This window comes from Haliotis asinina, chromosome 1 (assembly GCF_037392515.1).
Source record: "Haliotis asinina isolate JCU_RB_2024 chromosome 1, JCU_Hal_asi_v2, whole genome shotgun sequence".
Classification (NCBI taxonomy): Eukaryota; Metazoa; Mollusca; class Gastropoda; order Lepetellida; family Haliotidae; genus Haliotis; species Haliotis asinina.
In genome coordinates, this window is record NC_090280.1 from 92,930,385 (window position 1) to 92,954,680 (window position 24,296).

Sequence of the window (24,296 nt, forward strand, 5' to 3'; positions counted from 1 at the left end):
AATCAAAGAATGGTCGACAGGTCCAAAACTATTCATCCCAAATGCGTCAGATTCATGAAAGAAGATTGTTACAGCTTGTTCAGTCTAACGGATACACTATACAACAGGTGCCTCGCGATGGTGACTGCTTCTTTACTGCGTCAGCGATCCATCTCTCAGGAAGTATGACTGCCACTCAGTTGAGAAAACAAATGTGTGATCATTTAGAAGAAAAGATGAATGAATATATTGACTTTTTTCCTATCAAGGAGGACAGTAATCTAGAAAAGTGGCAGGATTATTTGCTGGAAGTAGAAAAGCTGCGTGAGGCTGGTTACTTCTCAAGTAGAGTTGCAGATTTCCTCCCTCTGTCACTGGCAAACTGGTCAGGGCACTGTGTTCGAATATTTTGTAGCAAAGCATCTAACCCTCTCATAGACATTACGCCAACATCACAAGGAATTGAAAATGAAAAACGAATTGTCTTGGCATATACATCAATCACAGGACTTCCCGGCCACTATGATGCCTGTACGATTCCAGCAATACCATCTACGTCATCAACACACATTTGCCACGACAGCAGTGTATTGACGTCTCCTTCAGCAACATCCCAGGTCATTTCATTCACCAATTCTGACGACTCCAATACAATTCCAGGTACATTAAATTCTGAAAGCGATGGTTTAGCTACATCGCAATGTACTTACACAAACGATGCTGACATTCCAACACCCACTCTTAATATCCTCAAATCACCAAAGCCAAGAAAGTCAGCAGCTTTCAACACTCCTCCAAAGAGGAAATTATTCAGGAAGCGTCGATCAACTCCTGAAACCTGGATTAAAAATAAAAGGAAGCACCTGAGACTCTCTGGACAAGAATATGTGAATCAGGAAGGGAAGACTATGAGGGCTAGATCTGTACAAGCAGTTGACTGTTCAAAGTGTAGGTACAAATGTTCTGCAAACATCTCTGAAGAAACCCGCTAAAGTATTTTTAAAAACTTTTGGAACTTATCCTCATACACAAGGCAGAAAGACTTCATATGCTCAAATACAACAGAAAAGAAGACTCGAACATACTTGGATGAGGAAGAAAATGTTGTACAGGAAAAACGTCAAGTTCACCGAACATACACTTTTCAACTGGATGGAGAGCGACACAATGTCTGCAAAACATTTTTCAGAAAAACTTTGGATGTTGGTGAATCCTATATCAACCACGCTCTACAAAATAAGAACCAGGGGACGTTCGCTGGAACTGAAAACAGAGGACACCACAAGCCACATAACAAGATTCCTGCCGGTACACTAAAATTGGTTCGAGATCACACAGAATCATTCCCGACAGTTGATGCTCACTATACCCGGCGAGACACAAACAGAAAGTTTTTGGGATCAACACTAAATATAAAAAAAATGTACGAACTGTACAAAGACAAGTGCTCCAGAGATGCTACCAAAGCAGTGTCTTCATCACTGTACAGGAAAGTGTTCACTGAGGAGTATAACTATTCTTTCCACGTGCCAAAGAAGGACCAGTGCTCTCTGTGCCAGAGGTACTACAGAGAACAGGAGAACGGGTCAGTTCAGCCAGAACTTGAACAGGAGTACACTCAACACCAAGAGAGAAAAATGAGAGCCCGTGAAGAAAAGATTAAGGACAAAGCCCTTGCTCTGGAGAACAAATCCATTTTTGTGGCAACATTTGATCTGGAGGCTGTATTGTATACACCATGTTCACTTGTCAGTGAACTCTTCTAAATGAGGAAGTTAAACTGTTACAATTTTACAGTGTATGACCTTGCCACAAAAGGAGGCTCATGTTTTGTGTGGTCGGAAGTTGATGCCCAAAGAGGATCCTGTGAGGTTGCATCATGTCTGCAAATTCAGTTGAAGGCTTTACCACCTACCGTCAAGCATGTAGTTCTGTATTCAGACACCTGTTCAGGACAGAACAGAAACCAATATGTCGCAGCCTCCTTACTACATGCTGTGACCACTATTGAACACATTAGTACAATTGACCACAAATTTCTTGAGCCAGGCCACAGACAGATGGAGTGCGATGCAATTCATTCCACCATTGAATTCGCCAAAAAGAAGACTAGTATCTATGTGCCAAGCCAGTGGGACACAGTTATAAGGATGGCCCGACGGAAAGATCCATATATTGTCATCCCAATACAGTATACCGATGTCATGGACTTTAAGAAATATGCCCATGGCAAATTGAGAAACACCAAAATTGATACTGATGGTGGTCGTGTGAACTGGATGTCAATGTGCTGGATGCGCTACATTAAAGACAACCCAGAAAGCATCTTCTTCAAGACTGAGCACAGCAATGAGCCATTCAGAGAACTGAAAGTGTCTACAGGCAGTCGTCGAGGAAGACCTCAGAGTATCTGTGAAACTCTGACCCAAAGGTACTCAGGAAAACAAGCAATTTCTTCAGCCAAGAAAAAAGACCTTATGTCACTCTGTCGATCGGGTATTATACCGAGAGAGTATCACAACTATTACAAAGAACTCCCGACAGATGCTGACAAAGTAGAATGCCTCCCCCTTCCTGACGCCCAGGAGCAGGATACGGACACTGATACTGACTGAAACAACAACCGTTGCTTTGTGCTATTATATGGCATAAATTATCATTTGGATTATGAACATGGATGAGTATAGTGTAATTGTCATTGTGTCATAGTTTGAATTAATATATTTCTTAGTTACTTTCATTCAGACGGACAGTACGCCATGTTTCCAAGAACAGGCTATGTTGTACTATTTCTAGAGTCATCATTTATGAAAAAAATCACTCCTTTCCAGAGGACATTGTTATGCAAACCTATTCCTATATGATATTTTACAAGTTTAAAGAGAATGAAATAGTGTTAAGAGGTAGATAAAAATATCAACGATATCATCCATATTGACCTGGTCAGATTCAATGAACATATATTTTAACGTCACTGTAATAGCAGTGTATGAAATGGTGTCTACCCGGCGGCCCGCTACTTGTTAGTTACATGGCGGGCTTACAACTTCATTTTATAGCCATCCCTATGGGGCCATACCAGGTATACATTTGACCATGTCATTGACTACGGGAAATCTTTTACATAATAATTTACAAATGTGGTAGCTAGACGATATCTGTATAGTTCATGGTCAATCAAACCATAGCCTCCACAGATCAGCCTGCCTATTTATCTAACACTAAACGTGATTGGTCTAGAAAATGCTTTCTTCCAATGAACAGTGTTGTTCCTGACTGATAGTGTGTAACAATTTCACATCAATTCATTAAATACATTATTTTAACACCTTATTTCAGCTTCCTGTTTTGATATCAGGGCTGGTTACATGTTAACAGGGCCAGCAACATTTTTTCAGTTATTAAACCGGTGGGTTGTTGGCGGTCTCTAGCCTGTGTTTTATATCGTATTGTCCTCTTTAATTACAATATTTTAGCTTACAATGCTATTTTTATGTTCATATCTGTGAAAGCCTAGTATTTTTACTGTCCTTCGATGACAGGTTTTTACGTTTTCAATTTATTGATTTTAAAACTGACATGAATTAAATTAAATTGCTCTCGTCACGATATGGCTGTAATATTGCCGATGTGATGATAAAGTCCTTGCTGTTTTTAAGGGATTTCATACACAACACTGTAATAATGAAAATGGGCATCCAGAACAATTGATAACATTACTGGAATAAGAGAACTATTTATGTCATCAAACACTTAATGTGTTTTTACAGTGTCCTACTGGAATCTGTGTGATGTAATCTTGATTCACGTATAACAGATGCAATTTTTAGCATCAACAGTTTTTAGTCTTCATCTATGTCATTGTCTAGTGTCATAATTCGATTACGTTACACCAAGCGGCCTTTGTTATGAACTGTTACATATATCCCTAATTTGACTTAATATGTAATGGGTGTGTCTGTGGTTGCGTATTTGTGTATGTATGTGTCTGTGTTTGATATATATTCTATTCAGTTCCTTGAAGCTGTACTGTTTATGAATTTCTGTTTACAAGTAACATGATAGTGAAATAGTTAAAATGCTGAAATACTGAAATGCTGAAAGTCTTAGTTTAAATGGTTATATTCATCAATAAAACAGTACACAGTAATGTTGCACTGTGGAACTATGTTGAAATTATTGACTCTGTTTTCATGAATATATCTGTGAGAAAGGCTTGAACGTGGTTAAGCAGTTACTTATGTCTTCAGTGATAACATGTGAAGATAAAATCTTACAAGCGCTATTTTCCGTGAGCTATAAGTAAATTCATTCAATAACAGAAAGTCAGTTACTGCTGGTTAATGTTTCCAGTCACCAGCTGAGAGTGTGGGATACTGCCTAAAGCAGCATTACCGCGGGATATGGTTACAGGACTTAGAGGAAACAGTGGTTGGCGACTGTGATGATATCGGTGATCTTGAGATTAGGTGTCATTGCTTTCAGTAGGCTTCCGCATTGATACAATTCTTGGAGCAAAGAGAATGCTCCCCAAGTTAATGGAAACGGTGACACGGGGAAATTGTATCCACAAACTATGCCACAATCTCCTGTTTAAAGATAACAGGATTCTTGACTCTGAGAGAAACATATTCACAACATATTCTTAACTGCCATAAATTATGTTTCTAATTTAACTGGTTTGCGCTCTCATATTTACTGAGTCCAAAGAGTTTTACATTTATGCCAGAACAAGCTAAAGTTTATTTTCATCATATCTTTCTAATTAGAAAGATTATATGTATGGTTTTATGGCAACATGAATGTACTAACATACTCTGTCATCCAGTCACGAAACAGTAAACAAGAATTGATTATTACTTTTTTTATAGCTGTCCAAACATTTGAATGCTGTTTCCCCGACATGTGCCTCAGTGGTTATAAGTGGTTCTGGCTCTACCCCCTCGTAGTGTTGAAAGCGATAAACCAACTTTCTTGACAGTCTAGCGTAGCATATGTTCTATTTGGGATTACTTTTTTTATAGCTGTCCAAACATTTGAATGCTGTTTCCCCGACATGTGCCTCAGTGGTTATAAGTGGTTCTGGCTCTAACCCCTCGTAGTGTTGAAAGCGATAAACCAACTTTCTTGACAGTCTAGCGTAGCATATGTTCTATTTGGGATTACTTTTTTTATAGCTGTCCAAACATTTGAATGCTGTTTCCCCGACATGTGCCTCAGTGGTTATAAGTGGTTCTGGCTCTAACCCCTCGTAGTGTTGAAAGCGATAAACCAACTTTCTTGACAGTCTAGCGTAGCATATGTTCTATTTGGGATTACTTTTTTTATAGCTGTCCAAACATTTGAATGCTGTTTCCCCGACATGTGCCTCAGTGGTTATAAGTGGTTCTGGCTCTACCCCCTCGTAGTGTTGAAAGCGATAAACCAACTTTCTTGACAGTCTAGCGTAGCATATGTTCTATTTGGGATTACTTTTTTTATAGCTGTCCAAACATTTGAATGCTGTTTCCCCGACATGTGCCTCAGTGGTTATAAGTGGTTCTGGCTCTAACCCCTCGTAGTGTTGAAAGCGATAAACCAACTTTCTTGACAGTCTAGCGTAGCATATGTTCTATTTGGGATTACTTTTTTTATAGCTGTCCAAACATTTGAATGCTGTTTCCCCGACATGTGCCTCAGTGGTTATAAGTGGTTCTGGCTCTAACCCCTCGTAGTGTTGAAAGCGATAAACCAACTTTCTTGACAGTCTAGCGTAGCATATGTTCTATTTGGGATTACTTTTTTTATAGCTGTCCAAACATTTGAATGCTGTTTCCCCGACATGTGCCTCAGTGGTTATAAGTGGTTCTGGCTCTAACCCCTCGTAGTGTTGAAAGCGATAAACCAACTTTCTTGACAGTCTAGCGTAGCATATGTTCTATTTGGGATTACTTTTTTTATAGCTGTCCAAACATTTGAATGCTGTTTCCCCGACATGTGCCTCAGTGGTTATAAGTGGTTCTGGCTCTAACCCCTCGTAGTGTTGAAAGCGATAAACCAACTTTCTTGACAGTCTAGCGTAGCATATGTTCTATTTGGGATTACTTTTTTTATAGCTGTCCAAACATTTGAATGCTGTTTCCCCGACATGTGCCTCAGTGGTTATAAGTGGTTCTGGCTCTAACCCCTCGTAGTGTTGAAAGCGATAAACCAACTTTCTTGACAGTCTAGCGTAGCATATGTTCTATTTGGGATTACTTTTTTTATAGCTGTCCAAACATTTGAATGCTGTTTCCCCGACATGTGCCTCAGTGGTTATAAGTGGTTCTGGCTCTACCCCCTCGTAGTGTTGAAAGCGATAAACCAACTTTCTTGACAGTCTAGCGTAGCATATGTTCTATTTGGGATTACTTTTTTTATAGCTGTCCAAACATTTGAATGCTGTTTCCCCGACATGTGCCTCAGTGGTTATAAGTGGTTCTGGCTCTACCCCCTCGTAGTGTTGAAAGCGATAAACCAACTTTCTTGACAGTCTAGCGTAGCATATGTTCTATTTGGGATTACTTTTTTTATAGCTGTCCAAACATTTGAATGCTGTTTCCCCGACATGTGCCTCAGTGGTTATAAGTGGTTCTGGCTCTACCCCCTCGTAGTGTTGAAAGCGATAAACCAACTTTCTTGACAGTCTAGCGTAGCATATGTTCTATTTGGGATTACTTTTTTTATAGCTGTCCAAACATTTGAATGCTGTTTCCCCGACATGTGCCTCAGTGGTTATAAGTGGTTCTGGCTCTACCCCCTCGTAGTGTTGAAAGCGATAAACCAACTTTCTTGACAGTCTAGCGTAGCATATGTTCTATTTGGGATTACTTTTTTTATAGCTGTCCAAACATTTGAATGCTGTTTCCCCGACATGTGCCTCAGTGGTTATAAGTGGTTCTGGCTCTACCCCCTCGTAGTGTTGAAAGCGATAAACCAACTTTCTTGACAGTCTAGCGTAGCATATGTTCTATTTGGGATTACTTTTTTTATAGCTGTCCAAACATTTGAATGCTGTTTCCCCGACATGTGCCTCAGTGGTTATAAGTGGTTCTGGCTCTACCCCCTCGTAGTGTTGAAAGCGATAAACCAACTTTCTTGACAGTCTAGCGTAGCATATGTTCTATTTGGGATTACTTTTTTTATAGCTGTCCAAACATTTGAATGCTGTTTCCCCGACATGTGCCTCAGTGGTTATAAGTGGTTCTGGCTCTAACCCCTCGTAGTGTTGAAAGCGATAAACCAACTTTCTTGACAGTCTAGCGTAGCATATGTTCTATTTGGGATTACTTTTTTTATAGCTGTCCAAACATTTGAATGCTGTTTCCCCGACATGTGCCTCAGTGGTTATAAGTGGTTCTGGCTCTACCCCCTCGTAGTGTTGAAAGCGATAAACCAACTTTCTTGACAGTCTAGCGTAGCATATGTTCTATTTGGGATTACTTTTTTTATAGCTGTCCAAACATTTGAATGCTGTTTCCCCGACATGTGCCTCAGTGGTTATAAGTGGTTCTGGCTCTACCCCCTCGTAGTGTTGAAAGCGATAAACCAACTTTCTTGACAGTCTAGCGTAGCATATGTTCTATTTGGGATTACTTTTTTTATAGCTGTCCAAACATTTGAATGCTGTTTCCCCGACATGTGCCTCAGTGGTTATAAGTGGTTCTGGCTCTAACCCCTCGTAGTGTTGAAAGCGATAAACCAACTTTCTTGACAGTCTAGCGTAGCATATGTTCTATTTGGGATTACTTTTTTTATAGCTGTCCAAACATTTGAATGCTGTTTCCCCGACATGTGCCTCAGTGGTTATAAGTGGTTCTGGCTCTAACCCCTCGTAGTGTTGAAAGCGATAAACCAACTTTCTTGACAGTCTAGCGTAGCATATGTTCTATTTGGGATTACTTTTTTTATAGCTGTCCAAACATTTGAATGCTGTTTCCCCGACATGTGCCTCAGTGGTTATAAGTGGTTCTGGCTCTAACCCCTCGTAGTGTTGAAAGCGATAAACCAACTTTCTTGACAGTCTAGCGTAGCATATGTTCTATTTGGGATTACTTTTTTTATAGCTGTCCAAACATTTGAATGCTGTTTCCCCGACATGTGCCTCAGTGGTTATAAGTGGTTCTGGCTCTACCCCCTCGTAGTGTTGAAAGCGATAAACCAACGTTCTTGACAGTCTAGCGTAGCATATGTTCTATTTGGGATTACTTTTTTTATAGCTGTCCAAACATTTGAATGCTGTTTCCCCGACATGTGCCTCAGTGGTTATAAGTGGTTCTGGCTCTAACCCCTCGTAGTGTTGAAAGCGATAAACCAACTTTCTTGACAGTCTAGCGTAGCATATGTTCTATTTGGGATTACTTTTTTTATAGCTGTCCAAACATTTGAATGCTGTTTCCCCGACATGTGCCTCAGTGGTTATAAGTGGTTCTGGCTCTACTCCCTCGTAGTGTTGAAAGCGATAAACCAACTTTCTTGACAGTCTAGCGTAGCATATGTTCTATTTGGGATTACTGTTTTTATAGCTGTCCAAACATTTGAATGCTGTTTCCCCGACATGTGCCTCAGTGGTTATAAGTGGTTCTGGCTCTAACCCCTCGTAGTGTTGAAAGCGATAAACCAACTTTCTTGACAGTCTAGCGTAGCATATGTTCTATTTGGGATTACTTTTTTTATAGCTGTCCAAACATTTGAATGCTGTTTCCCCAACATGTGCCTCAGTGGTTATAAGTGGTTCTGGCTCTACCCCCTCGTAGTGTTGAAAGCGATAAACCAACTTTCTTGACAGTCTAGCGTAGCATATGTTCTATTTGGGATTACTTTTTTTATAGCTGTCCAAACATTTGAATGCTGTTTCCCCGACATGTGCCTCAGTGGTTATAAGTGGTTCTGGCTCTAACCCCTCGTAGTGTTGAAAGCGATAAACCAACTTTCTTGACAGTCTAGCGTAGCATATGTTCTATTTGGGATTACTTTTTTTATAGCTGTCCAAACATTTGAATGCTGTTTCCCCGACATGTGCCTCAGTGGTTATAAGTGGTTCTGGCTCTACCCCCTCGTAGTGTTGAAAGCGATAAACCAACTTTCTTGACAGTCTAGCGTAGCATATGTTCTATTTGGGATTACTTTTTTTATAGCTGTCCAAACATTTGAATGCTGTTTCCCCGACATGTGCCTCAGTGGTTATAAGTGGTTCTGGCTCTAACCCCTCGTAGTGTTGAAAGCGATAAACCAACTTTCTTGACAGTCTAGTGTAGCATATGTTCTATTTGGGATTACTTTTTTTATAGCTGTCCAAACATTTGAATGCTGTTTCCCCGACATGTGCCTCAGTGGTTATAAGTGGTTCTGGCTCTACCCCCTCGTAGTGTTGAAAGCGATAAACCAACTTTCTTGACAGTCTAGCGTAGCATATGTTCTATTTGGGATTACTGTTTTTATAGCTGTCCAAACATTTGAATGCTGTTTCCCCGACATGTGCCTCAGTGGTTATAAGTGGTTCTGGCTCTACCCCCTCGTAGTGTTGAAAGCGATAAACCAACTTTCTTGACAGTCTAGCGTAGCATATGTTCTATTTGGGATTACTTTTTTTATAGCTGTCCAAACATTTGAATGCTGTTTCCCCGACATGTGCCTCAGTGGTTATAAGTGGTTCTGGCTCTACCCCCTCGTAGTGTTGAAAGCGATAAACCAACTTTCTTGACAGTCTAGCGTAGCATATGTTCTATTTGGGATTACTTTTTTTATAGCTGTCCAAACATTTGAATGCTGTTTCCCCGACATGTGCCTCAGTGGTTATAAGTGGTTCTGGCTCTAACCCCTCGTAGTGTTGAAAGCGATAAACCAACTTTCTTGACAGTCTAGCGTAGCATATGTTCTATTTGGGATTACTTTTTTTATAGCTGTCCAAACATTTGAATGCTGTTTCCCCGACATGTGCCTCAGTGGTTATAAGTGGTTCTGGCTCTAACCCCTCGTAGTGTTGAAAGCGATAAACCAACTTTCTTGACAGTCTAGCGTAGCATATGTTCTATTTGGGATTACTTTTTTTATAGCTGTCCAAACATTTGAATGCTGTTTCCCCGACATGTGCCTCAGTGGTTATAAGTGGTTCTGGCTCTACCCCCTCGTAGTGTTGAAAGCGATAAACCAACTTTCTTGACAGTCTAGCGTAGCATATGTTCTATTTGGGATTACTTTTTTTATAGCTGTCCAAACATTTGAATGCTGTTTCCCCGACATGTGCCTCAGTGGTTATAAGTGGTTCTGGCTCTACCCCCTCGTAGTGTTGAAAGCGATAAACCAACTTTCTTGACAGTCTAGCGTAGCATATGTTCTATTTGGGATTACTTTTTTTATAGCTGTCCAAACATTTGAATGCTGTTTCCCCGACATGTGCCTCAGTGGTTATAAGTGGTTCTGGCTCTACCCCCTCGTAGTGTTGAAAGCGATAAACCAACTTTCTTGACAGTCTAGCGTAGCATATGTTCTATTTGGGATTACTTTTTTTATAGCTGTCCAAACATTTGAATGCTGTTTCCCCGACATGTGCCTCAGTGGTTATAAGTGGTTCTGGCTCTAACCCTTCGTAGTGTTGAAAGCGATAAACCAACTTTCTTGACAGTCTAGCGTAGCATATGTTCTATTTGGGATTACTTTTTTTATAGCTGTCCAAACATTTGAATGCTGTTTCCCCGACATGTGCCTCAGTGGTTATAAGTGGTTCTGGCTCTACCCCCTCGTAGTGTTGAAAGCGATAAACCAACTTTCTTGACAGTCTAGCGTAGCATATGTTCTATTTGGGATTACTTTTTTTATAGCTGTCCAAACATTTGAATGCTGTTTCCCCGACATGTGCCTCAGTGGTTATAAGTGGTTCTGGCTCTAACCCCTCGTAGTGTTGAAAGCGATAAACCAACTTTCTTGACAGTCTAGCGTAGCATATGTTCTATTTGGGATTACTTTTTTTATAGCTGTCCAAACATTTGAATGCTGTTTCCCCGACATGTGCCTCAGTGGTTATAAGTGGTTCTGGCTCTAACCCCTCGTAGTGTTGAAAGCGATAAACCAACTTTCTTGACAGTCTAGCGTAGCATATGTTCTATTTGGGATTACTTTTTTTTGGTAAAGTTCAAATTTTTTTGAGTTGAGTTCCGTTCTGGATTCGAACCCACATCTTCAGAGTCAGGCACCGGCACACAAAGTCTGCAAACATGTACAAGATCCTCTGGAAACAACTTGACTTCCCTAATAACACTTGGTACAATCTCTCATGCAACTGTCGGTGTTTTCAGATCAAGCATGTCGTGATGATCAACTGTGGTGCCACTGTGGACGTTGTTGAGATGTTGCAGCCACCAGAGCATGTCCGCTTCTACATCAGTGACAGGTACACTTCCTCCCCAGCATTTTTGAGTTCACCAGATACTGTAAGATTGTTCTTTCCCGGGAACACACACAGACACTTTGCATGTTTGCAGGTCTCTTCCCTCACGTGACTGCTATGTGTCATCATGTTTGTTTGTTGGTGTATATCACGCTCAGTCATATTCCAACAGTCTGCAAATAATCAAGACCCTAATAACTCAAACAATGGTGCAGTTACAGGGATGAAAATAACTCTTGAATTGCTAATGTACCCCGGTACAGTGGCACTTGTAAAATCACTTGCCCTGATAATTTTTCCACTATACTACCTGATTTTCTTGTTGATTATTTACACAAACAACATAATTAACAATGGAATCTCCACTGGACACCGGTACAGCTTGATATACAAATCAGCTTGCCCGACAGAAAAAAACACTAGACTGGGACGTCGTGCAATGAGTTATTTCCACCCCTGAGTTATTATACAGAATGCACATTTTTTAAATTTGATAGTTTAGAGGTAGAATTTTCCAAAAGCTTCATTTTTTCACTGATTTTGTTCAAATTTGAAATATGTTAATCATAACATATAAAAACGATGTATAATTGCAAAAGTCTATATTTGTATTTTTAAAAATTATTGTCTAAATGCTTTTCTGTACCCCTGTGTTAATATCCCATGCTTTGACATGACAGAAATATACTGGTCAGAATTAGTTAAGGGGCACCTAATTCTTTCATGTAATATAAGGTAAGCTGGCATGGTGCAGAAACTGAAATACGATGGTACAGAAACTGAAATACAATGGTGCAGAAACTGAAATACAATGTGAGCTCTCTGAACTGGCATGCTTTAGGACTTGCAAAATATGCAAGAATAGCGAGCATGCCGGTTTAGTGAACTTTTCCCTTTTTAACCTGAGAATGATATTTTGTAATCCACTGTGTTTTTAATACACACTCACCTAACTTACTTCACCTTACTTACAGTTAACCACCGTACTTAACTGTAATCCAATATGTTGTTAATACACGTTCAACCAATAAACAGGAGAGCCAAGATAGCGAAGGCTAGTTTTGTGAGCATTAACTATTGTACAAACAGTCAATTGGGCGGTCTTTATTGTGCTGAAGTACAGGGCAGGCTGATGCCAGATTAGAGGGCATAAATTTGCTAGCTTCTGCCAGGACCAAATTCTAGCGTCGATATTGGGAGCATGCCGGATTTGAGGGATGCAGGTTTTGAGGGATTCCACTGTATTCCCATTCTCCTCCCACAGAGGTTACTCGTCATATCTTCCTACGAACCTCTGTTCTAATACGGCCATATTTTGCGGTTCTCATAAAATCCCCTAGCGGCAAAAATGACAGCAGATTTATCTCCCTTTTTTTCTGTCCGATCAGAATACGTGTTGCATCAACCTAGATTCAACTTGACAAATGCAAGCAATGTGGAGGAACAAATGTGACATGACTGAGTTCTGTCTAGAAGAAACATTTGAGTATCGCGCGTGGGAAGTGGTTCTATTTTTCACGAAGCATCCGGAAATTACCTAGATCTTGCGAACGATCACTTTTGAACCAAGGTCGCTGATTGCACTACTAAATCTGATTGCCTTCAATCACGAGTCTTGAACACTCGCACCATGAAAGGGTCGTATTAGAAGAGAGGTTACGTAGGAAGATATGACAAGTATCCTCTGTGGGAAGAGAATGCTGTATTCCACTATATAGTGTTATGGACCATTAATTCTTTCATATTACTACAGATTACCAATCATGCTGAGGCCCATTTCGGGTGTCTCCTGTGATGTTGCTGGAATATTCATAACTACAATGTAACACCATACTCACTTCAATTATCTATCATTCCATGACAGATTAACTACAGAGACAGAAATGCGATGTGATGACACAGAAATAGGAAGGAATCATACGGACCCTAACTTTAACCGAGCAGTATGATTCAGGACTTGAATGTAATAAGGTCTTGTGTTTGCAGTCACCGTCCAGTAGACATCCACAACGTGTACAACGCTGTGCAGGTGAAGTTGTTGATGAAGGAGGAAGAGCTGACGGAACTGCCAGAGTATGATGAAGTCTTCAGAGATGACAGCGTAAGTCGGAAACTCATCTTGTAGCACATCCCCTTTTGGTTAGAGTCAAGTTGTTGTAAATCAGAAAAAAACATAGCAGGGTACTTTTTTTTGCCATGTTTTCATTGCATACATGATACACACATCTTATTCTATGGAAACAATGTCATGAAAGGTTTATACAGAGAAACCTGTCTAAACCATCATCCCAAGGGACTGAAAATAAAATGCTGGATTAGACAGAGTGTCGGATTAGATGGTGACAATTGTTTTCCAACATGGCTGCCATTTACTCTCATTGAAGAGTGCCCACGCTCCATGAGTGCCCACTTAGCTGATCTAGCTATCATGACACACACTGTAACTAATGAGTCAATAATACCAGTACCTATTTATTTACTCTCTCACACATGTCACTCACTTGAATAGTTCATGCAATCGCCCAGTGTTTATAAAGCATAACCATGGTATTAGAGGATTGTTTGATTCACTGTGCAGTCACTACTTCCTGATTGTCTAGCATGCTGAAAGGTGTGTATTGGATTAAGGGACCTTCAATGGAGTGCTCACATCTTTGCTGGCTTGGAGTGTTTGATTCTTCACCTAGTCATTACTTCCTGATCTAGTGTGCCTATCTAGTGTGCCAAGAGGATTAATCAGTGTATTGGATCATGGGTCCTTATGGGTTCATATCGGCAGGACCAAAATGTTTTGTCAGTTTTGACAGTGTGATGGATTAGACAGGTGCCCGTGTTGGCAGGTTTCACTGATGCAGAGTTCATTTTATGTAAGGTGTCACTAAGTTTTACAGTTATGACATCAATGAGCCATATAGGTCAGAAAATATACCTGACTGTGAAAAATTCTATGCATCTGTGTTTTCAAAACATATTTTGATGTGGGCAATCATTAATATTTTATATGTGGTGTACCAACAACATGGTACACTTCTAACACAGCTGTTACTCCCTCACGAAAACTCCCTCACTGTAAGTGGCAGGGTAAGCAAGTATTCTCTTAATAGGGCAAGTCTTCCATAAAATTTTCATTTTGGATAGAGAGTTTGGGAAAAGCAAGTTGTAGACAATTGATGGTTGATGTTTCAGTCAGATGAGGACTCTGGTAATGAGAGTGACAGTTCTGAGAGATCGGGGAAAAAACGCAGGTTTGATGAAGCAGCTATAGATAGGCGGAGAGAAAAGAGATTGTGGAATGAAAATAGGTGAGTTGGAGGTCAATAATGTTACCACTTCAAATGTATTCTATATTTCAGCCCTGCAGAGATCTTTATTCTATATTTCAACCCTACAGAGATCTCTATTCTATCTTTCAACCCTACAGAGATCTCTATTCCATATTTCAACGCTACAGAGATCTCTATTCCATTTTCAACCCTACAGAGATCTCTGTTCCATATTTCAACCCTACAGAGATCTCTGTTCCATATTTCAACCCCACAGATATCTCTATTTCCTATTTTAACCCTCAAAGGATTCCTCATTGTAATTGGCCTATAACTTCTGCTTTTGATGTGAACATTGATCACTTCCAGGCTGCCATCGTTTAGCTAGTGATCCATGGAGATCCAGGTTAGAACTGGTCGTAGCTGCCCATGCCTTGTCATATGATATGACTAACAGGATTGTGTGGTCAGACTTGCTAACTTCATTGACACAGTTCAGCGTATCCCAACATATTGCATAGATTGATGCTCATGCCTTTGACAACTGAATTGCCTTGTCCTGGCTCTGTAACTTGGAGATTGATGCCAACTAGCTGGAATACTGCTGAGTGCGGCATTAAATAACAAACAAACAAAAATAAATTAATCGTTAGCTTCTATAGTGGTGAACACAGAATCAAACAACTGCAGGGGTCTCCAAGACAGAAATGACCTTATGAGTTAGAAGCCTGTTCTAACAGTGCTGAGATTTTTTAATTTGATGCAAATGTCCATTTGGAGATAGATTTCAAGCTCACCAAGATGAAATTGTACATAGTTGTACCAAAAGATTTGCAGATTGTGAATTCCTTCAGAACTGGAAGCACCAACAGTATGGTGGCTTTCACAGTAGAACAGATTCGAAATATCCTTGTTGATGCTCATACTGTCAATCATTGGGTTACTAGGTTACCATGGAAACAGTCATTACTTGATGTCATGGATACCAGTCAGACCCATGAAGCAGTGTTGACAATCATTGTCATGTGTTTCTCTTACAGGAACAAGGTCATATTTGACTACACAAAGTTCACATCATATGGAACTTCAGTAAGTACAGATCTCCATTATCTAGGACACAACGTTTAATGGGGTAGCTGAGTAGTGAAGGTGGTCACTCATCATCCAAAGCCCAGTTTCTATTCCCCACATTGGTACACCATGTATAGCTGGAACATTGCTAAAATGTAGCTTAGTTTTCAAGCAACAAATCAAAGAATGTTTATTTGGCTGATGGCATAAGTTACTTTTCACCATGTACACGCTTTTCATATATATTTGAGACCCGTGAAGATCAGGGTTTGAATTGGCCTTCAGTAACCAATGCTTGTCAGGGGCGACTTATGGGATTATTAAGAATTCCTGTCTGTAAACCCACCCATCCCTTTTCAGTTGAAGGGGGAAACATAAGTATCTATATAGATATGTATGTGTATATGTATATATGTGCAAGTGGATATATGCATATCTTTGTACTATGTACATTGTAGAGTGGGAATAAAAATGCAATAGAAAAAAAGAAGACATATTGAAGTGCTGAGTGCAACATAAAATTAGACTCACTCACTCACTCACTCACTCACTCACTCACTCACTCATATGAGTTGTTTTCAAAAAATGCTGGAATTCTTGTCCCTGCTCAATTACATAAATATTAATTCAAATTTATTGCAATTTTTCAGCCCAAGAAGAAAATTAAGGCATTATATTTGTATATCCATGTTTAATTGTGGACAAATGCATTTAGATTTTTTATTACAGTCCTTAAAAGAGCGAAAATTGAGCTGTTTTCATTGTCCCTCAGTCAGAGTGTTGTTCGTTTCCGTGCAAATTCACTAAATTAGTTAACTTTCGGGGGTTGATTTCCTGTGTATTAACTGTTCAGTTCACACACATAAGGATTGAAAGATGTTTGACTTCACATTTTTTAAAATAATACATGTTTTGTAGCTGTCCCTCAGATATTGTTCTTTCCTGTAACGACAGCCTCAAATTTGAAATAATGTATGATCCCTGATGCCAAGATACCCAAACTTCTGCGTGCTCTTTGGCACTTCCTGTGTTCTCATGATGACAAAAGTTCCAGATGTTCTATTGACTGGGAGTTGCGGGGAAAGGACTTAAAATATAATGACTTGGAGCATATATTTATTAAGAGTCTTTCCTGTAACAATACTGTTGCACTGACATGTACAATATTGCAAAATTTTGTTTCCATGATTGCATCTGAACTGTGAAACATTTGAAACTTGGAAAGTCCAATTTTTATGAGGGGGCATTAATTTTCTCATAATATAATTTGTGTTGATGTACTTCTTTCCTATAACATTCTTTCCTGTAACGCTAAAAATTGTAACAGGAAAGAAAAATCAGACGTTTAAACAGGAACTATTCATAATATAAACTTGTACCTTAATATATTATTAGGTGTGAACCTGTCACACTTTTGGTTCAATATATCATTATGTTTATACAATGTGAAAAACAGATGATAAGTGATATTTTTGTCCTCAGGTGGTTACAGCAGATAATGGTAATTGTTACGGGAAAGAATATATCTGTCAATTAACAGCATTTGCTGGATGTACATACTGATTTAACTACAATGAAATGCAACTGTTACAGTAAAGAATTTATTCTGTTACAGTAAGGAACGTGTATGTTACGGTAGAGAAAAAACAGCAGTTCACAGAGGATTTTTGTATAAAATATGCATGTCTTAATATATTCTTAGGTGTGAACCTGTGTAAACTCACACTTTTTGGTTCAATATATTGATGTTTATATAATATGATAAACAGATTGTCAAGCGACATTTTTTGTCTTTCCTGATTTTAAAATACTGTATCAAGGAGTATGAATGTTTTCATTACCATTAATGTAACAACATGTTTTCTTGGGTGAGGTTTTGCTGAAAGATCCAAAATGGAAACTTAGTTTGATGTAACTTTTTTTAGCAAAGAAATCCATGCAAATTCAAACATTTATGTGGATTTACATACAATCCAAGCTTATTTTCATGTCTGTCACACAATATTGCTAGAAAAAATATTTTTATAACATGTTTCATCATCTAAAGTGTTGTTATGGGAAAGAAATGTGAATTTGGTGATTTGAGAAAATGACATATTTTTAAAAAAAATAATTGCAATTAAGGCTGAGTTCTGTTATGTTTAGAAGGAGCAATAGCGTATGATGCTATTTGAAGAATGAAAAAATAACTTTTCAATCATTTCATTTTGTCATTTCATGAGAACCAAATATTGGCACATTTTGAGAACGACTCATATATTTGATTCCATTACCATCAAAACTGTTGATTGCCTATGTAGATAATTGCCAATATATTTGTCGCATTCTTAAGTCATGAATTAACAATAGAAAGATATTGAAGAACATAAGGTTATAACTTCTGTAATTAAACATGCCAAATTATTGTGTATCTGTAATGCTTTGTTTTCAGTCCTCCTTATTAATGTTTGAAATGGCGTGGAAGATGTCTAAAGACACCAATGATTTATTGTGGTGAGTTATCAAGATGTCATACCCGTAGACATTGACTGTCTTTCCAAATTTGTCCTGAAGATTTCATTCAAACTTTAGATAATGAGGAATGACCCATCAAAACTTCATAAAATAATTAGAAATGTGTGCATGTCTTGTAGCCCAAGACGTGTAAAAATGGACAAATTAGAATAAGTGTATTCCTCGTTGACAAGAAGTATTTAATGACTATATTTCAGTTTAGCTTTCTTCTTGTTCTCTAGGCTGGCTATTATTGGTGTGTCGGACCAGTATGTACATTTCAAGACCCCAAGAGACAAGTACATGGATGATGTCATGGCGCTACAGTCTCATGTAGCTCGGCACAACCATCGGTGAGTTGTCACAATCTTTGTCTTATGATCACTGTTAGTGTTTTAGGTATGTTAGTAACAATCACCAATCCTTTGATCACTGTGTATGATGATGACCTTTTTCACCTACTGATGCTAATGGCCTACTGACAGTTATTATTACATGTACTTATTAAATCTTGTGACTCGTGCAGCTCCACGGTAGACTAGGCCTTCAGCAACCCATGCTTGCCATAAAAGGCGACTATGCTTGTTGTAAGAGATGACTATCGGGATCAGGTGGTCAGGCTCACTGACTTGGTTGACATGTCCAGTGTTGGCTCAAGAGAGGGTTTTGGAGTGTTTTGACTCATCAAGTTCAGTGAGGACCCCCTCTATTTTACATCTGCCCATCTATTGAACATTGAAGGGGGTCCAGAAACATTATTTTCATCAGTTTGGACCCACTCAAAATTTCACCCAAATCTAACACTGCACGTCATCGGTTCCCAGTTGTGGAGATGGATGTTCTGCTCATACTATTGCTCACTGGATTGTCTGGTCCAGACTCGATTATTAACAGACTGCCGCCATACAGCTGGAATATTGCTGAATTCGGAGAAAAGCTAAACTCCCTCACTCACTATTAAATCTTGTGTTTTATATGCGTCTTTTAGATTTTTAGAATCATACAGCTTAGATTGATCTGTGGAACCGGTTATTCTTATTGTTGCTTGCCGCAACGCCAAATAGGGGACTGTGATTTCAGCAATGTACATACGTATATCCCTAGTCTTGTTAACACGATGTCTCATCAGCTGTTGTAGCCAATGTCCAGTTGATTTTTGTGACCTCGATTTTATTTTCAGTGTCACCATGACATGTTGACCACTTTTCAAACTCTTGTTAACGAAATGTCTCATGAACTGTCCCAGTGTCTTCAAATGTGGTGATTATACAGACAGAAGTTGATTTGGCTGACCATGACTTTATCTTCAATGTCACCATGAAAATCACTGAAACTGTGGTATCCAATGTCTTCAAGTTTGGTGACGTCCTACATTAGGTGATTATGCAGACACCAGTTGATTTGACTGACCTTGACCTTATCTCCAAGGTCACCATGAAACTTTGACCACTTTTCAAAATCTTGTTAGCACAATATTTCATGGACTGTTGTACCCAATGTCTTCAAATTTGGTGACTGCCTTCACTAGGGGATTATGCAGACACTAGTCAATTTACTGACCTTGACCTTATCTTCAAGGTCAACACAACACTTTGGCCTCTTTTCAAACCTATGTAAACACGATATCTCATAAAACATTGCACCCAGTGTCCTCCATTATTTCAACAGCCTACACTGAGCAATTATGCAGACACTAGTTATTTCAGGCATCTTGTGTGTGACCAAAATTTAACAAGTAGTAAATATGGTATAAATATTTCAGTCTTCTCTAGTGGCAGGGGGCATTGCCAAGGGGCAAACACTTGTATATGATTAAAGTTTACATCAAAATTTGCAAAATATTAACCTTTGATTAGCCATTTCAAGGCTGTCCTGCATTCTACACAGGGTTTAGAGTAAGCTTAATTTTGTTTGGTGAGAAAAAAACGTCCATTCAAAAATATTTTGGACACACTGGAACATATTGCATTCACATTCCCAAATGTATTATAGTTGTTGTTGCGTTACTATGGTTACAGAGGAGACGATGAGGAGAACCTCATCTCCATCAACTGTTTGAAAATTGTGTTTGATGAGGAGTTGACACTGACGATGTACCGCCACTGGTCGTTGTTTGAGTCCATCTGTCACTCTGTTGGTATGGCGTGCAAGTTCAAGGTGTGGACGCTCAAGGGACAGAAGAAACTCAATGAGTTCTTTGCAGAGATGGGGTAATGTCATATGTTCTGTGAGAAATAACAGATAAAATGATGAATATAATCAGATAGCTGCATTCTTCATGTTTATTTCCACATTTGTTGCCCACTTTATGGTGGGTTATGGGTTATTGCAAGCAACATGTCCATCCGTTTGGAAATGTGTTTTTTCTTGTAATCCTTTTCTTGACACCCGTGAAGATCCCTGTTAGAATTGGTCTTTAGCAACCCATGCTTGTCGTAGGAAGCGGCTAATGGGATCACAAGGTCAAGCTCGTTGTCTTGGTTCTCACATGTCATTGTATAACAATTGTGTAGAAATATGCTGTTGGTCACTGGATTGTCTGGTCCAGACTCGATTATTTATAAACCACCGCAGGAATACTGCTAAGGGCAGCAGAGTGAATGGCATCAAAGAGTTGCATTGCATTCGGTTTGCCACTGTGTTGACATCTGATGCAGGCATATCAGTTTCCAGGCGAATTTCCACTGATTTCATTTCTAAATAGGCTATAAATTATATCATTGAAACCCCCATTCAGTGATACAGTATTAAGTTTTCAGTGTCAGGCTGTTCAACCTTCCTGTCCTGGCACTGCAAGACAATAAATAAGTTTAATGTGGTCTCTAATCATTTTCAAGGTGTGTTTGAACCCAAAAAATAAAAACAAACACACCCACCCCCACCACCCCCCACCACACACACACTGAGCCTGGAATAAGCCAATTCCATGATGCTCTGTTCTTGAGATGTTAGTGTCACTCACTCATTCATTCATTTCTCCTCACCGATCCACATCTTTCCTTCAGGATGCCACTGAACCAGTGCAAGCAGAAGTTCTCAGCCATGGACACCGAGCTGAAGGGCAACATCAAGGGCATGATACAGGACCAGATGAACAAATATGGGTCAGTTTCTTCACAATCTCTTTCACCTTGTTGGGATAACTTGGTCATCAACATAAGAGTCAATGGTAGCCTGTGCTGATAAAATCCTCCATCTACAGTCTCTAGTTATGTGACATAGGCCTTTAACGTGTGATATATTTGTAAAATGTATCCACACTTACACTTCATTTCTCCAATATATGAAAGTTTTATATTTTCCTCTCTTTGAACATTCGTCCCTCATCCAGCATGTATGCTGTGACATAACATAAATAATGTTTTCTACAGTGTGTAACCCGTGTCTTCCTTTGCTTCATCCAGGCTGGTGATGCAGGACATAGTGATCCCATCATTCTCTGCCCAGTATGGCTACCGGAACAAGCTGTGTGCCACAGATGCTGTGTATGCATGTTGTGCGGTATTAGAAGGAACTGTAAGTACCACTATACCCTTCCTGCTGGTGCTAAATCTCTGATACCTCTGTAGTGAACTGTTAAGCACTATTAACAATAAGGCCTACTATGTGGAGCTGAACTCATGCAGAGATGCCAACCACTCCGATTTTGGAGGAGTTACCCCGATTTTCACACACAAAATCCATTCTCTGATTTGTCTATGAAAAATTCAGATTTTTAGAAAATGCAGGTATGTTTATAAATTTAGAATGTTTGAAAGAATTATATTCAATAGTCATGGAAATATGTTTATTTGAGTTAAGTATTGTATCGTTAAGTATGCCTCAAAATTGCCTATTTCAGGCTAAAGTTAACAATGTTCATAAGGGAGACCCGCCCAGACCCCCACTGTCAAAAGGGGCCAAGCCCCCTCTCATACTCACCCCCAACATGCACCTTCAGGGTTCAGGAATTGCTTTTAGCAGGACATGACTCCGCTTACTTTCTGTTTAGGGTTGGCATTCCTGCTCATGTTACATAGGAATGTCTGCATTAAGCGTATGTAACATGTTGGACATTATCCCACGGTTAATCCAAACTGTCTGTGGCACTAGCAGGTTATTAGTCCTATGTATTTTCCCGATTGGTACCCATTCTCTGTTTGATGAACGGAGACATTTGAACAAGCTCTTTTGCCTAAATATTCCCAGCATGAGGAAGGGGTGATGGGGAAGGCTAAAGGCTCGCCTAACTATTCCCAGCATGAGGAAGTGGTGATGGGGTAAGGTAATGGCTCGCCTAAATATTCCGAACATGAGGAAGTGGTGATGGGGTAAGGTAATGGCTCGCCTAAATATTACCAACATGAGGAAGTGGTGATGAGGTAGGCTAATGGCTCGCCTAAATATTCCGAACATGAGGAAGCGGTGATGGGGTAGGCTAATGGCTGGCCTAAATATTCCCAACATGAGGAAGTGGTGATGGGGTAGGCTAATGGCTGGCCTAAATATTCCGAACATGAGGAAGTGGTGATGTGGAAGGCTAATGCCTCGCCTAAATATTCCCAGCATGAGGAAGTGGTGATGGGGTAGGCTAATGGCTCGCCTAAATATTCCCAACATGAGGAAGTGGTGGGTGATGGGGAAGGCTAATGGCTCGCCTAAATATTCTGAACATGAGGAAGGAGTGATGGTTTAGGCTAATGGCTCGCCTAAATATTCCCAGCATGAGGAAGTGGTGATGGGGTAGGCTAATGGCTCGCCTAAATATTCCCAACATGAGGAAGAGGTGATGGGGTAGTCTAATGGCTCGCCTAAATATTCCCAACATGAGGAAGGTAGGGAAGTTAGTCCTATGTATTTTCCCGATTGGTACCCATTCTCTGCTTGATGAACGGAGACATTTGAACAAGCTCTTTTACCTAAATATTCCCAGCATGAGGAAGGGGTGATGGGGTAGGCTAAAGGCTCACCTAACTATTCCCAACATGAGGAAGTTAGGGTAGTGGCTCGCCTAAATATTCCGAGCATGAGGAAGTGGTGATGGGGTAGGCTAATGGCTCGCCTAAATATTCCGAACATGAGGAAGTGGTGATGGGGAAGGCTAATGGCTCGCCTAAATATTCCGAACATGAGGAAGTGGTGATGGGGTAGAGTAATGGCTCGCCTAAATATTCCGAACAAGAGGAAGTGGTGATGGGGTAGAGTAATTGCTCGCCTAAATATTCCCAGCATGAGGAAGTGGTGATGGGGTAGACTAATGGCTCAGCTTTGACTCATTATGCTGATTCCCACATTGGTGCATTGTGTGAAGCCCATTTCTGGTGTTCCCCTCTGTGAATCTGTGTGATATTGCTGGAATGTTGTTAGAAGCTGCATAAAACTTAACTCACTCACTCACTCACTCCAAAATGAGGATAACCCCTTTTTATATTATGTGAATTATTTTCTACTTTTGACACCTGAAATTTTGTTTTAGGTTCCTCTTTACTTCTTGTTTGAGAGATTATTATGTGTAAAAGTGATGGCTTAATAATGAAGCCACCTACTGATGACATTTTATAATTTATCCATAGCTGATAAAGACTGTTACAGAAGATGTTGTTTTGTTGTAGGAGAAAGGCAAGACTCCCAACGATTGTTTCCTTGATGCAGTTGATATTCTAACAAGGTACGCATCTATGTGTATATCTTCATGTAGCTAGTGTGAATATTAATCAGAGAATGACCTCTGAGGGTTTATTACAACCTTGTGCTACACCTCTTGTTATGTTACATCCCACGTTATGTTACACTCCTGTGTTACACACAAAGTTATGTTACACCTCATGTTATGGTACAGCCTTGTGTTACACCCCATGTTATGTTACAACCTCATGTTACACCCCATGTTATGTTACAGCCTCGTGTTACACCCCATGCTATGTTACAACCAAAGTTGTGTTACACCCCAGGTTATGGTACAGCCTCGTGTTACACCCCATGTTATGGTACAGCCTTATGTTATGTTACAGCCTCTACATATAGCTCATGTTCTAGACTTACGTCACAAACCCTATTCATTCTAAATGATTACTGCTATGGGATAAAATGTATCCACAGTCATCTTA

General features: G+C 39.7%; 1 protein-coding gene across 1 annotated transcript in view; it reads left to right on the forward strand.

Moving 5' to 3' along the window:
• LOC137255463 (cell division control protein 45 homolog) overlaps nucleotides 1-24,296 on the forward strand; it is a 37,057-nt gene that overhangs the window by 7,423 nt on the left and 5,338 nt on the right. Inside the window, exons 4-13 of the mRNA XM_067792902.1 lie at nucleotides 11,292-11,386; nucleotides 13,370-13,484; nucleotides 14,570-14,685; nucleotides 15,687-15,735; nucleotides 18,149-18,210; nucleotides 18,453-18,563; nucleotides 20,229-20,420; nucleotides 21,216-21,314; nucleotides 21,615-21,726; nucleotides 23,802-23,857. Coding sequence (XP_067649003.1) covers nucleotides 11,292-11,386; nucleotides 13,370-13,484; nucleotides 14,570-14,685; nucleotides 15,687-15,735; nucleotides 18,149-18,210; nucleotides 18,453-18,563; nucleotides 20,229-20,420; nucleotides 21,216-21,314; nucleotides 21,615-21,726; nucleotides 23,802-23,857 — 1,007 coding nt within the window. The remainder of the gene's footprint in view (nucleotides 1-11,291; nucleotides 11,387-13,369; nucleotides 13,485-14,569; nucleotides 14,686-15,686; nucleotides 15,736-18,148; nucleotides 18,211-18,452; nucleotides 18,564-20,228; nucleotides 20,421-21,215; nucleotides 21,315-21,614; nucleotides 21,727-23,801; nucleotides 23,858-24,296) is intronic.